At 41.0% G+C, this 15143-nt stretch overlaps 1 protein-coding gene across 1 annotated transcript in view; it reads right to left on the bottom strand.

Annotated features, from left to right (window-relative positions):
- Positions 1-12781, bottom strand: part of dazl (deleted in azoospermia-like) — a gene marked incomplete at its 3' end in the record, with an annotated part of 82009 nt that extends 69228 nt beyond the window's left edge. Inside the window, exons 1-2 of the mRNA XM_067996114.1 lie at positions 12692-12781; positions 1114-1263 (exon numbers count right to left, since the gene is read on the bottom strand). Of these exons, the coding sequence (XP_067852215.1) occupies positions 1114-1263; positions 12692-12781 (240 nt within the window). The remainder of the gene's footprint in view (positions 1-1113; positions 1264-12691) is intronic.
- Positions 12782-15143: the final 2362 nt, after the last annotated feature.

Here is a 15143-nt window from a genome sequence, read left to right on the forward strand (position 1 = left end):
AAAACGAGCATGACCGAGTTACAAATCCTCCCCCCATACAGTTCCATCATACTGCTGTGTCTTTTTTTTAATTCGTTCATGGGATATGGACGTGGCTGGCAAGGCCAGCATTTACTGTCCATCCCAAATTGCCCTCAAGATGGCGGTGAGCCACCTTCTTGAACCGCTGCAATCTGTGTGGTGAAGGTTCTCCCACAGTGCTGTTAGGTAGGGAGTTCCAGGATTTTGACCCAGTAACGATGAAGGAACGGCAATATATTTCCAAGTCGGGATTGTGTGTGACTTGGAGGGGAATGTGCAGGTGGTGTTGTTCCCACGTGCCTGCTGCCCTTGTCCTTCTAGGTGGTAGAAGTTGCATTCTTAAAATGGAATGTTCCAGCAGGGCAATGCCATGACCATCAGCATACTAATATTCATGCAACAGTAGGGCAGCACAATTAGCACAGTAACGCTCAATGCCATGGAGTGAAGAAAACTACAGGTCTACTCTGTTCCCAACTGGAGCCTTAATCAGGTTACTGCTAAGTTAAGGCTGTGGCTTCTTCCAGCAGTGGCGAGAGGAAAAGTCAGGGCATAGCATTTCCTAGTAGTTAGAAAGAGGGGCACTGATACCATTGGCCTCTTGGCTGTAGAGGTGCAAAATTGAGTGGTTAAGAAATAAGTTATGCTAAAAAGGAGGAAACTTACCTAAAAGTAACCTATGAAAAACTCAAATTCAAACGGAATGAACGTCCCGGAATAAATTTCAATGTATATTTTTTTACGTGAATGAAGAGTACTGTGTAGTTATCACCATAGCTTTTTACATCTGTAGGTTTAATGCTACATGTATTTACATGGAACACACACATTTTAAGATGCTAATATATTTTTCAATGTTCTATTGTTCCTCAATTACTTTACCAGTAAAGTAGCAGTTCTGCTACCCTGCCATACTGCCATTTTACATATGGATGGGTTGAGCAGACACACTAACTTTCTAATCTACTACATATGATACACTGTGGATAAGAGGTAGTGCAGATTGTTCCATAAAGCAATCCAAACATGTTTACAACCTCCACATAGATGAAAATTCCAAAATATTAACAAAAGCATTACATCACAGCATACCTCAAAATCAATTCCACCAACAAAAATTGTATTTGGCATGATTCTTCCACTTGGCAAGACATATCTTCGATTCACTGTGGGTGCTGCAGAAGACTGACTCTCCAGTTCCTGACTGACATCGCTATCTTGGGCTTCAATGATTCTTCCGGACTGCAAATAAGGGAAATGTTTAGGAATGCACAAAAGAATCCTCAACTAACAATTCAGGTTTAGTTTCTACCTTCATAACTTTTCAGAATCTACAGGGAGAATGGGTGGTGCAAAGGAAGTCCTTTCACCTCTTGGACTAGGGCTTGATTCAAGGAAAAACTGAAGTAAAGAAAAACGTTTCTGCAGGCTCGACCCACTTACTAAGGATATGTCCAAAATGCAAAACTACTCTAATTCAACACCAATTAGCACTGAATTAATATTCTTGCTCTCCAAACAGAGAAGTACTCAAATGTTGTAGGTCACGTGGTTCAAAGTTCCATAAATAAATTAGCATTTGGGTTCAGTTAAATCCAAGCCAGGAAAAGCTCAATACTGACTAGATACTTCTATGCCCAGCCAGTAATCACTTTTACCACCTTAGATACATTCAGTTCAACATTCAAGACCATGCTAAATAGCAATTTCCAGATTTCCTTATGAACCTGCTGTCTGACGCATCATCATTAGTGTTAAGGACAGAACCAAAAATGGCTGGTCTCCACAAAAGGAACCAGTGTTAACTCCTGCAAGACTATTAAAAAATGTATTATATAGATTTACTGGTATTATTTTATATTAAAAGTACTTCCCCAAAACCTTCAAGAGAATTCTCAGGCCACACAGGTGGGATCTATACTCTGAATTCAACCAGAGATCTATGCAACCTAGGAGTACTCAACTTTAACACAGGTACCAAAAAGAGGTTCCATGCCCTAGCCTCAACATTTGTCACCTCAAGCATAAAAATTATGCAAAAAAACTGTCAAGAACTTGGAGGGGACAGAGGTGGCTTACCAGGATGATACCATGGATGAAGGACTTCAGTCACGTGGAGAGACTGGAGAAGCTGGGATTGTTGTTCTTAGAGCAGTGACTATTCAAAATTATGAGGGGTTTTGATAGAGCAAGGGAAATGGGTCAGTAACCAGAGGTCATGAATTTAAAATAATTGGCAAAAGAACTAGAAGGGAAACGAGGAGAATTTTTTTCCAGAGGGTTGTTAAGATCTAGAACGCACTACCTGAAAGGGTGGTGGAATCAGATTCCATAGGAACTTTCAAAAAGCACTTGGACATGTACTTGAAGAGGACTAATTTGCAGGGTTATGGAGAAAAGGCTGGGGTGTGGGACTAAACTGGACGGCTTTTTTAAAGAGCCGGCACAGGCACGAAGGGTCAAATGGCCTCCTTTACTGTAAGATTCTATGCCACATTTTCATACAACTAAACTTCTTATTCAGAGTGGACCTCACGGAGATCTTGGATTCCCCTACCAAGGGCAACAACTTGCACTGCCAGAGAAAGATGATGGGGTAAAAGGGCAGGAACTATGGAACAGTTGGAGGTAATTGATTCTATTTGAATAAAAATATACAAAGTAGATCATGTTACATTACCTATACAGATACGGTTTTCCACATTCTTTGGATGCAGTTCAATCTCTCCATTCATATAGTTGGATTGTGAAAATGGCACTCATTTAAGAATATGGGAACACAGAGCAGTAACCTTGATCAGTCTTCATTTCGATCATGTATCCCCAATTTTTCAAAATAAGACAGAGTTGATACAGGAATTAAAACAGGTACAAATTTAAGGGCACCAGGACAGAGAACCAAGGAGCAAGGAGCTTTGTATGTAGAGACTGAGCATTCAAAGAATGAGGAACACTTATGGTAGGAAACCTAACATTGTTCCTATCTCCAGTCAGATTCAGTTGTCAAGTTATACCAGGGTTATGGATTAAAATCATAAAAGTTACTCTCTAGCTGTCTGGCAGATGGTACCAAGAGCCCCTTTGCATATTACCCTATAGCTATGATGAGAGAAGAATAAACTTTAACTTTTCCTTCTGGATCACAAGCGGAAGATCTAACATAATGAGATACATTGATACATTGTGCTACTAAGTTTACTAAATATTTAGAATTTGTTTTATGAGGTATACCAACCTGCCTAGATTGGCAAATAGCTCCAATTCTTCTACACAGAATGTGAAGTTTCTAAACAAACTATTCCTTTTAGGAACTGAGGCAAGAGCACTATCATAGCCCTAAAAGAAATTTAGGACAAGAAAAAACAGTTTTGAATAAATCTGACAAATGTGTCAAAAAAAGCAAAGGAGTTTGATTTGTCAGGCACCTTTCAAGATCACTGTTCTCTCTATCCAGATCTCGAGTACAAGAGAAAATGTTGAAGATCAAAGAAACTTCCTTAACCAGAAAACTGGTACTACAGCTCAATTACCTTCAAGTGTGCAACACAATTTTAGTTGTTTCTAAGTTACAGGAGATCTACAAACAATCCATGTTTCAAATAACTCACTGGAAACTTGAATGATGAAATTCCATCAATATTCACGAAGCCACACTGCACAGTGACAAGCATCTGATATACGGGCCTAATATCCTCCCCCTTTATGTACTCAGGGACTGAAAAAACTGAAGGATTATTATCTGAAGAGTAATGCAGATTAAATACCTCAGATGACCTTTGGAAGGTACTTTCAAATTTAAATGTATACAGCACCTGTCACCCATAGATGGCTTTCACATTCTCTGTTTCTAAGCACTCCTCAGTAACACTTTTTCATGTTGAGTAGAGATATCCTCCTTAGAGATTATAATTTCAAATCTTGAGGACAATTTATCCGTGGAGATGAAATTCATTGCCATTACATATTAACTGAAGCGCTCTTATGGAAAATAGAAATTTTTGCAGAGATCTGAACCAAAGGCAACTCTTGAACTTATTCAAAGGAAACTAATTTATGGATCAAAAACATTTACACATGATTCATAGGATTTGCATTAATGCAATTCATGCTAGCTAACACTACATGTAATAACAATTGCTAAGACTATAGTACAAGGTGTTAAAAGCTGGAGTGGTTTTTCAGAAGCAAAACCTATCAGAATCAGTGGAATCAAAGGGATCAAGTTGCTATTTCAGTAGGTGAAAGGAATAGTTGGTCATTCTCAATTCAGCTCAAATCATTTTTTCCCTTGGGCCTTTCAAAATGAATCTTTTGTTGGAACTCTTTTGCCAGCTATTCAGAATAGGTCATGGATGCACTTTCTGCAGTAACTTTAGATACATTGTTAGCACATTTTTGTAACAATATACCAATCACTTAAACTGGCATTTAATAAACTAATAAGTATTTTCAATGAGACTAAAACACTGGCTTCTGCCTCATGTTTACAACAGATACAACTCTCTACACCAGATATGACTACTTGTGAAGAAGAGAAAAAGTTTTTGTATAGGTCAAGTGGCTCTAGATGAACATGTTCAATTCACACATCAGATGAATTCTGAATGGATGCTTTCTTTCCCCACGAATTTATCATATGCAACACTGGACAGGCCAGATGGACTTTCCTGTCCGTCACTGTTCACATGTAACAGCAGAGGACAAAATTGCAGACAATTTTTCTTGAAGCCATTTTGAAAATGTGCATATCATAGTAGGTACAGCACATGGAGGCCATTCAGCCCATCGTGCCTGTGCTGGCTCTTTGAAAGAGCTATCCAATTAGTCACATTCCCCAGCTCCTTTCCTCATTGCCCTGTAAATTTTTTCCCAAGTATTTATCCAATTCCCTTTTTAAAGTTACTATTGAATCTGCTTCCACCACCCTTTCAGGCAGTACATTCCAGATCAATACAACACACTGCATTAAAAAAAATGTTTCCTAGTCACTTCTAGCACTTTTGATGATCACCTTAAATCTGTGTCCTTTCATTACCGAACCTTCTGCCACTGGAATCAGTCTCTCCTTATTTACTCTGTCAAAACCGTTCATGATCTTGAATACCACTATCAAATGTCCCCTTAACCCCAGATTCTCCAGTCTCTCCACATAACTGGTGTCCCTCATCCATGGTACCATTCTCAAATCTCTTCTGCATCCTCTCCAAGGCCTTGACATCATTCCTAAAGTGTGGTGCCCAGAATTGAACATAATATTGGGGTGCACAACAGTTCACTAGATTGATTCCTGGGATGAGAGGGTTGTCCGATGAGGAGAGATTGAGTAGAATGCCTATACTCTCTGGAGTTTAGAAGAATGAGAGGTGATCTCATTGAAACATAAAGTTCTGAGAGGGCTTGACAGGGTAGATGCTGAGAGGCTGTTTCTCCTGGCTGAAGAATCTAGAACTAGGGGGCATAGTCTCAGAATAAGGAGACAGCCATTTAGGACAGAGATGAGGAAAATGTCTTCACTCGAGGGTTGTGAATCTTTGGAATTCTCTAACGGCGGTGGATGCCCAATCATTGAGTATATTCAAGACTGAGATTGATGGATATTTGGACACTAAGGGAATCAAGGAATATGGGTATAGGGTGGGAATGTGAAGTTGAGGTAGAAGATCAGCCATGATCTTACTGAATGGCGGAGCAGGCTTGGGGGGCCGTACTCCTGCTCCTATTTCTCATGTTATGTGCTTACTCCACTGAGGCCTAACCAGAGTTTTATAAAGGTTTAGCATAACTTCCTTTCTTTTGTACTCTATGCCTCTTAACAAAAGAAGCATATGGGATCCTGGGTTTAACAGCCTTCTCAATTGTCCTGCCACCTTCATTTGTGTATGTGTCTCTCTGTTCCTGCACCCCCTTTAAAATTGTACCATTTAGTTTATATTGCCTCTCCTCATTCTTCCTACCAAAATGCATCACTTCACACTTCTCTGCATTAAATTTCAGTTGTCTGCATCCTCCTGAAGTCTGTTACTATCATCCACATTATTCACTACATTTGAGTTTTGCATCATCTGCAACCTTTGAAATTATACCCTCTATACTCAAGTCCAGATTATTAATATATATCAAAAAGAGCAGTGGTCCTAATACTGATCCCTGGGAAACACCACTGTATAATTCCCTCCAGTCTGAAAAACAAGCAACCATTCACCACTACTCTCTGCTTTCTGTCCCCTAGCCAATTTTGTATCCATGCTGTCACTGTCCCTATGATCCTATGGGCTTTAAATTTGCTAACAAGTCTATTGTGTGGTACTTTATCAAATACCTCTATAAACAGACCCATCTATAATTGGTCCCTTTAATGTTATCAAAACAAAATGCTCATCTAGTTCCAAGCTAGATTCTCATGTTAAGAACATGAAATCAAGCCCAAACTTACATTCTAAAAATGAAACTATGGCCAATAGCAGAATGCTGTCAATTCAAGTTCGCAAAGGGAAGGATATCTATACTCCACAATGAATTGCATTTTTCAGTTTGAGCATCTACTCAACTCCAGCATCGCTAACCACTCCCATAGCAGCTCTCGTGTTCCCTACAAACTGGAGTGTGCCTTCACCTGCCCAAAATGTAGGCAAAAAAAGCAAACAGAGATCCCTTGCCACTACACTAGTGCTTAATGGAATGTATCATGTTCTGGCACATGATTCTCAACTTCTATTAGCAGAGTTACTCTATTAGACTGAGGTCCAGAGTATTGACCAACAGACAGTTTATTTAACATAAAACAGGGAAACGAACAGTATTCAGTACAATAGCTTGCAAACATCAATCTTTGAAAACAGTTTCTCACCCCTACGCGATGGAACGCTGATATGGAGTTGGAATATCCCTGCCCTCTGCTGGCTATAAACTAACTGGTGACCTTGGCACCCACAATCACAGACATGCCCACACTAGAAACTTCTGGCCACAGAAGGACTACAGGCAATCACTGATCCGACCCCTTCTTACAGGTCTGACCCATGTCACCCAAGACACCACTGTCAATCAAAACCACCATTCCAAGATGACCCAGTTCTTTAATCAGTGCCAGATGACTTGACCGACCTGTTATGTTTGAAAACATGTCAGAACAAAAAGATAATTGAGAGCTACACAGTATAGCACACAATTATTGGAATACATTAAAAAAGATACCAGCCCTTAGACTGAACTGTTGCTATAAAAGTCTAATTGTCACCAGTCAACAATGATGATTTGGTACACAAATGCCTGGCCATCAACCACAGAATCAATCATTACATTTGCACGTCTTATCGATGTCCAAAGACATGTCTGGATTCTGAGCTGAATGTATATCAAAAAGGCTGGATATTCTCTGTGCAAACCTGAATTTTTAAAACCCATGTGCTTTTACTAGTGATAAACAATCCAAATAAATAATCTAGGAGAAAAATGCTATTTCTGTCAGTTTCAAATCACGGCAATTCTACCCTCACTGAGTGTTCTTTCCAACACTCTAGTACTCGATTACATTTTTTAAGATTAGTTAGTAACTTTTCAGCATTAGATCACAAGTAAAAGCACTTGCTCAACCTCTGTCAACACTTGAGAGCCTTTGCTGATCTGTTCCTTCAGGAAAATATACTTTAAAAAGTCTCCCATAATGGGATACAGTTTACCATAGTACAGCCAGAAAGCCACCACAGCTCACTATTTTAAAACAGCAGCTACTGAAGCTCTAAGGATGATGAGCCTAAAAGGACTTGAAGCAGATAAATTATTAACACTCAATACTGTACAAAGGAATTAAATATGGTACAACTTAAAGAGGTGATCCTATCTAAATTAAGTTAACTGGGCGGATTTGCAAATTATATCCAAATGCTTTATATTGGTTCTCAGCTAGCATGAATAAATAATTCAGACATAGATAACTAACATGGGGGCCAAATAACTAGAAGGGAACATGAATGGAATCAAAAGCCTTCAGCCAGGTGCTATATACACAATTAGATTTGTCACTCATGATAAAAATCACAGTACTTTTGATTTTAGCAATTATACAAAGAAAACTATTCTAGATTTCAGAGACATTCCACCACATCCCCACTTCCCCCCCCCTTTTCAAACTGCAGTACGAGTTGCATTAAATGCACCAGCCCGAATGTGGGCAGTCACATGTAGATGACAAGAAAATGAGGGAAACACTGCCTCTGCCATTTTCCCAGTTTGAATGCTGCATGCAGAATCCACTTTTCAAGTCTCATAGGAACAGGAGTAGGGCACTCAGCCTCTCAAACTTGTTCCGCCATTCAACGAGATCATGACTAACTCCATCCACCCGCCTTGGCTCCATATCCCTTAGGTGGAAAGTCTCGGCACTCAACATTCAAAGATCCGACCCCTTGGTGCTGCTGCTGGAGGAAACCAACCTAGGCATATCAGAGCATGGAGACGATCGGAAAAAGTGAAGCAGCAGGCCTGACAAGCTCAGGACCAGTACCATCTTGCTTGTGTCTTGTTCCTCTTGCTCACTCAGACACAACCATACAAACATCACAAAAAAGTATCTTGAAATGCAAACTCTTTTGAAGGTGCGTCAGGAGAACCAGCTTTCTAATATTTGTCTTTTTTTTTTAAATTGTAGGTCTGAAAGCACTGAAATACTGCTGTCAGTGGCCCAGAGCACACTACATCCCTCTCTGAAGTTTTCAAATATCAACATACCTATAAACATTCCAGAGGATATTAGTGAACTTGAGGAGCCAGTAGCAAGTGAAGCTGAGTGCATGGGTGAGGAAGAGTAAAGAAGTCAGGTGACTACGAGTCCCATCTACAATATTCTGCATTCTTGGGAACCTTGGCACCCAAGGAACATTCTGTGCCCTGGTGAGCTGATGCCTTTTTGCCTTGACGAATACATTTCTCCTTGCAAACAAGGGCTCTCACTTGCTTGATAATGTGATGTACGTTGCCAGTGGTAGATTGGAAGGATCCGGTAGCATAGCAGCTTGATGCAGTATTGACTTTCACACAGAGAGGAGCTGTCCCTGTGACTTTTTTTTGTAGGTCAGCCTCCAGAAGATGGCATAGCTCAATGACAACCTCCCTTGTGATGCAGTGGTAGCAAAGAGGTCTCATGCAAGATGCCAGGTTGGACTGCCTACATCAGTAAATTCAGGTCCTGGGCTAAGGACAGGTGCTAACATAAACTTGAGGTGCAATCACATCTGTCTTTCTTGTCTCATCATGAATTCATCTTTCTCTCAAAATCTTGGGAGCACCATGAGAACTACAAAAGGAATTCCCATCCTGAACACTTTGCTGCAAGCGAAATTGCAGCTGCAAGCAAGACTGTTGTAGCAACAGCAGCAAATAAGTCTTGCCATACTAAAACAAATCAGGCAACAGGAAGTAATGCACTTATTACAATGCAGATGAAACCAGCTGATAAGTGGAAAAAATCAAAGTAATCTATATTAGCATCTAGTGCAGTTTTAGTCAATTAAACTTCAGATTCACTCATGCACATACTTGGGGATCTTACCAACCTGCACTTAAGCACTGTGTACTTAGACAAGGCCCGGGGGAGGGGGGGCTGGGTTGTCCCTTAAGAGTGTGCACATTCCATATCAAGAAAACAGAAATTCTACATATACCAATTTCTCAATAGCTTGATTTAGAGACTCAAATGTGATGGGCTTCTTTGCATGCAGACACGAGACTGGCAAAGAAAAACCATCAGTGTTCAATGTGAATCTAATAAGCTTATGGTTACTATTGCTCCTATTGTTTCCTATCTTCAGGTCACTTACCTGCTTTGTCACACAGAACTACAACCTTCCTTACTGGACATGCAGCATACTGCTTAAGCAAACAATGCTGGATGCATTCTCAGATCAACCTGATGAGGTAGGAGATGTGAGCTGTGCAAATTTTAAATAGGTTTTCCAGTGTACAAAGGATTCCTGTGGTACCCATGAACTGAGTCTGTATAAATATCGTGCAGCTACCTAAAACCCAATGCAAACTGGTGAAGTTCAGATGTTAAGACTATTAACCCACCCTGGATCTATCCATCCATTCTGTAGCACCATCTTTTATCATAAGATGCATCGCCACCTCCCAGCTCCATGCCCATCTCTACCGCAATCCCTTGCAAAACACGGAAATGGCCCTAACCAACGACACCCTCTGCAACCATTACCATGATGCTTTATTCCGCCTTATCCACCTTGAGCTGTCATATCATTTGACAATGCCGCCCTCCTTCACTGCTCTCCTCAGTTGCACAACTCCATGGAACTGGCCTTGCATGGTTCTATTTCTACCAGTCTGGACACAGCCAGCACATCTGGAGTAAACAGTGAGGAGGATAGAAGCAGACTTCAGAACATAGACTGGTGAAATGGGCAAACACATGACTGATTAAATTTAATGCAAAGAAGCTGAAGTGATGCATTTTGGAAGAATGAGGAGAGGCAATATAAAATAAATGGTACAATTTTAAAGGGGGTGCAGGAACAGAGAGACCTGTGCACAAATCTTTGAAGGTGGCAGGACAAGTTGAGACAGCTGTTAACAAAAACATACAGGATCCTTGGCTTTATAAATAGAGGTATAGAGTACAAAAGCAAGGAAGTTATGCTAAACCTTTATAAATCACTGGTTAGGCGTTAGCTGCAGTACTGTATCCAATTCTGGGTACCACACCTTGGGAAGGATGTCAAGACCTTGGAGAGGGTGCAGAAGAGATTTACTAAAATGGTACCAGGGATGAGGGACTTCAGTTATGTGAAGAGACTAGAGAAGTTGGAATTGTTCTCCGTAGAGCAGAGAAGCGGGTAGAAGTTATGCTACAGCTATACAAAACCCTGGTTAGACCACATCTGGAGTACTGTGTTCAGTTCTGGTCACCGCACCCTCGGAAGGATATATTGGCCTTGGAGGGAGTGCAGCATAGATTTACTAAAATGATACCTAGACTCCAAGGGTTAAACTACGAGGCGAGATTACACAATTTAGGGTTGTATTCCCTGGAAGTTAGAAGATTAATACTCGAAAAGTTTGATCAAACTTTTCAAGATATTATGGGGAACTGATAGGGTAGTGAGAAACTATTTCTGCTGGTGGGGGGTTTGATCAAGAAGTTTGCAGATGATAAAAATTGGCCATGTGGTTAATAATGAGGAGAAAAGCTGTAGACTGCAGGAAGATATCAATGGACTGGTCAGGTGGACAGAAAAGTGGCAAATAGAATTCAATCCAGAGAAGTTTCAGGTAATGCATTTGGGGAGGACAAACAAGGCAAGTGAGTACACAATAAATGGGAGGATACTGAGCAGTGTAGAGGAACAAAGGGACCTTGGAGTGCATGTCCACAGATCCCTGTAGCAGGACAGGTAGATAAGGTGGTTAAAAAGGCATATGCGATACTTTCCTTTATCAGCCAAGGCACAGAACGTAAGAGCAGGGAGGTTAGGCCAGAACTGTATAAAACATTGGTTAGTTCACAGCTTGAGTACTGCACACAGTTCTGGTCACATTACAGGAAAGATGTGATTGCACTAGAGTGGGTACAGAGGAGATTTACGAGGATGTTGCCAGGGCTGGAGTATTTTAGCGATGAGAAATGATTGGATAGACAGGGGTTGTTTTCTTTGGAACAAAAGAGGCTGAGGGGAGATTTAATTGAGGTATATAAAATTATGAATGTACTAGATAGAATGGATAGGACCTATTTCCCTTAACAGAGGGGTCAGTAACCAGGGGGCATAGATTTAAAGTAATTGGTAGGATTAGAAGGGAGCTGAGGAGAAATTTTTTCACCCAGAGGGTGGTGGGGGTCTGGAACTCACTGCTTGAAAGGGTGGTAGAGGCAGAAACCCTCAACTCATTTAAAAAGTACTTGGATGTGCACTTGAAGTGCCGTAACCTACAGGGCTACGGACCAAGTGCTGGAAAATGGGAATAAACCAGATAGCTCTTTTTCGGCCAGCATGGGCACAATAGGCCGAATGGCCTCCTTCTGTGCCGTAACTTTCTATGATTCTATGGTTGGGGAGTCTAAGACTAAGGGACGTAGCTTAAAAATTAGAGCCAGGACGTTCAGGAGTAAAGTTAGGAAACCCTTCTACACACAAAGCATGGTAGAAGTTTGGACATCTCTTCTGCAAATTGCAGTTGATGCTAGCTCAATTTTTAATTTTAAATCTGAGATTGATAGATTTCCATTGACCAAAGGTATTAAGGGAAATGGGGCTAAGGCGGGTAAATGGAGTTAGGTCACAGGTCAGCCATGATCTTATTGAATGGCGGAATAGGCTCGAGGGGCTAAACAGCCTACTCCTGTTCCAATGTAGGTGGTTACAGGGAGATTTGATTATGAGGGGTTTTGATAAGAGTACATAGAAGAAAATGTTTCCACTAGCAGGACAGTTGGTAACCAGAGGACACAGATTTAAGATAGCTGGCAAAGGAACCAAAGGGGAGATGAGATTTTTTTTTTAAAAACACACTGAGTTGTTATGATCTGGAATTGGATAAATACTTGAAAAGGAAAAATTTGCAGGGCTATAGAGAAAGAGCAGGAGAGCACGACTAACTGGATAGATCTTTCAAAGAGACGGCACAGGCACGACAGGTCGAATGGCCTCCTTCTGTGCTGTACGATTCTACGATCACCAAGAATGGCTTCGCCCTCCTGTGCTGTCACCTCGAAGTCCTCAAAAAATCCATCTGTGGCTTCTTTCTTATCCATCTGCTGGTCCTTGGCAACATCATCTCCAGCATGGGATCAACTTCTATATGTATGCTGATGACACCTTGCCGTATCTGATTTCTCTTGACCTCACAATTGCTTCCGCGTTGTTCATCCGACCAAGTCTTAGATGAGTCGCCATTTCATCATTGATGGCAATTTTTCACGTGTTGTGAAACTCCCTCTGCTTCTCTACCCTCCAATACTACCTTCTGACCTACCCTTCAGTCAGCTCCACTCACGTCTCTGCTAAGGCGCAGTGTGTGTTCTACATACTATTCCTCTGTAAAGCACTTTGGGATGTCTTGTATGTTAAAGATACCATATAGCTGTCATTGTACCTGGGCGCAGCCAAGGCATAGAAAGTAATCTATAAAATCAAATAAAATCTGCAATTGGGCAAATCAGTAACCGATGAAATTCAATACAAATTAGTGAAAGATACTAAGCATAGCTAAAAGGACAACTGAGAAGTACCTAAGCAAGATAATAGATTTGGCACTTAACATGTCAAATCAGTGCCCAACACCAAAAAAACAAGGTAAAAGCTTAACTATATTGCTAGGTCAGTTGAGTACACGTCAAAAGATGTTATGCTAAGACTGAACAGTGCCTTGGTCAGATAACACCTTGAACACATTGTTCAGTTTGACACTAAGGGAATTATTTGGCATTGATCAGGTTGATCCACAGCACCACTTGAGATATGGCAGTATAAAAAAATGGTGAAAAGAACATCTATGACATAACTTTTTCATAAAAGAGTAAGCCAACACTTTGGCCTTCCACGTGGACTGGAGGCAAAGCCTTTGGTTCATTCAACATGACGTGTTGGATAATAACGTAGGTCGTCCATTCTGGATGGATGAGTTGAGATGGGACAAATAGCTTCTCATATGAATCTATTTTGTGAATTCAAGTGATGCCACCTTGAGGTTTTATTAACACGGTTTAATTAATTTCTTTTTAAAAACAGCGATGTGGATAGTGGAACAGATCAAACGTGAATGTCCACCAACATTATCGAACTTCGATTCTAATAATAAACTTAGCCTCCACTCCTTCTATCACCCTTTCCCCTCTGGCTGCCGTTCCTGGCCACCATAAATCGATCTTTAAGCATTACCACATTTGTAAAGATAATGGGGTCCTGAAATTTGTAAGTATTTGCGAAGCTAGAAACTCATTTAGTGGTTGTGTTCGCGGCAGGCAGGGCATCGGCTAACTGGGCGAACTATAAAGAAAGGTGAGCATTTACAAAAAGAAACCAAAGAACACCCGGCTTCAACACTTAACTCGTAAACTGAAAGGCGACGAGGTGGGACATATAACGTGTAAAAAGCAAACCCCTTTCTCCCCTCACAGCTCTTAAGCTCCATGAAACTTGGAAATGTTTACGCGTCGAAACAGTCATTTAACTGTGTAGATTGCAGGCGTCGAGAGCCCCACGCCGCCCTCGGCGGCTCTGGGGAACACGGCACGTGGTTTAGGGTTTTAATTTTACTTTATCAAAAAATAACGAAACACATTTTTCAAACCGCCTCGTGAACACAAAACATGGAGACTAATCCCGCGTTAATTCCCGCCTGCTGCTTTTACCATTTCGGCCATTCTCTTCACCACCATCAGCTAGCTTCCTACCACCGAACTACTAGCAACACGCGCCTCCGCCGCGCGCACTATTTATATTCGCGGTCCAATCAACAGCGTTCATTTTCATCGAGAAGGGGTAGCATAAGGGCTTTTGAAAAGTCACCGTCGTATAATAACCATTTACCCTTTTCGGTAAATAGTCACTATGCTAATATTACGTGCAATATTTGTTGGTGTGATTAGAAGCACCATCACATCGAGGCAAAATCATAACTGTGGAAATGAGTATATTTTCGATGTATCCTGTACGGATGGATGATGGTAGAGTCCAAGCCAGCCCGTTTTCACGCTGAGGAGATTCCGCCCGCTCGGCGCGTGACCCTCAAAGGCCGCCATTTTGTAGTAAGAGGAACCGTTTAACGCCCAAAAATATTTCAAAGTTCAAAAATGGAGTTGGTGATAGAACATACTCGGTAGCAGCACTGGATTTAGTGTGGTTGGTGCGGGATCCTGAGTTAATGGTTAAAGTTCACCCTAATTTTGAAGTTGGAAATTATGAGGATTGAAATCATCCAGCTGCAATTAAAATACTAACAATTATTAGGTATACAGTTAGAACTGAGATGTGAAGGTGTCATGTATGGTGTGGGTGTTACATGTCCAGCTCAGTCTAATTTCAAAAGTGAAGCCCTGTTTTTTTTTATAAATAATTAACTGAGTTTGCATTCATCGGACTAGATGAGGGGTTTCTGGCTAAACAGATTCTGGG

The sequence above is a fragment of the Heptranchias perlo genome, chromosome 2 (genome assembly GCF_035084215.1).
Source record: "Heptranchias perlo isolate sHepPer1 chromosome 2, sHepPer1.hap1, whole genome shotgun sequence".
Taxonomy (NCBI): Eukaryota; Metazoa; Chordata; class Chondrichthyes; order Hexanchiformes; family Hexanchidae; genus Heptranchias; species Heptranchias perlo.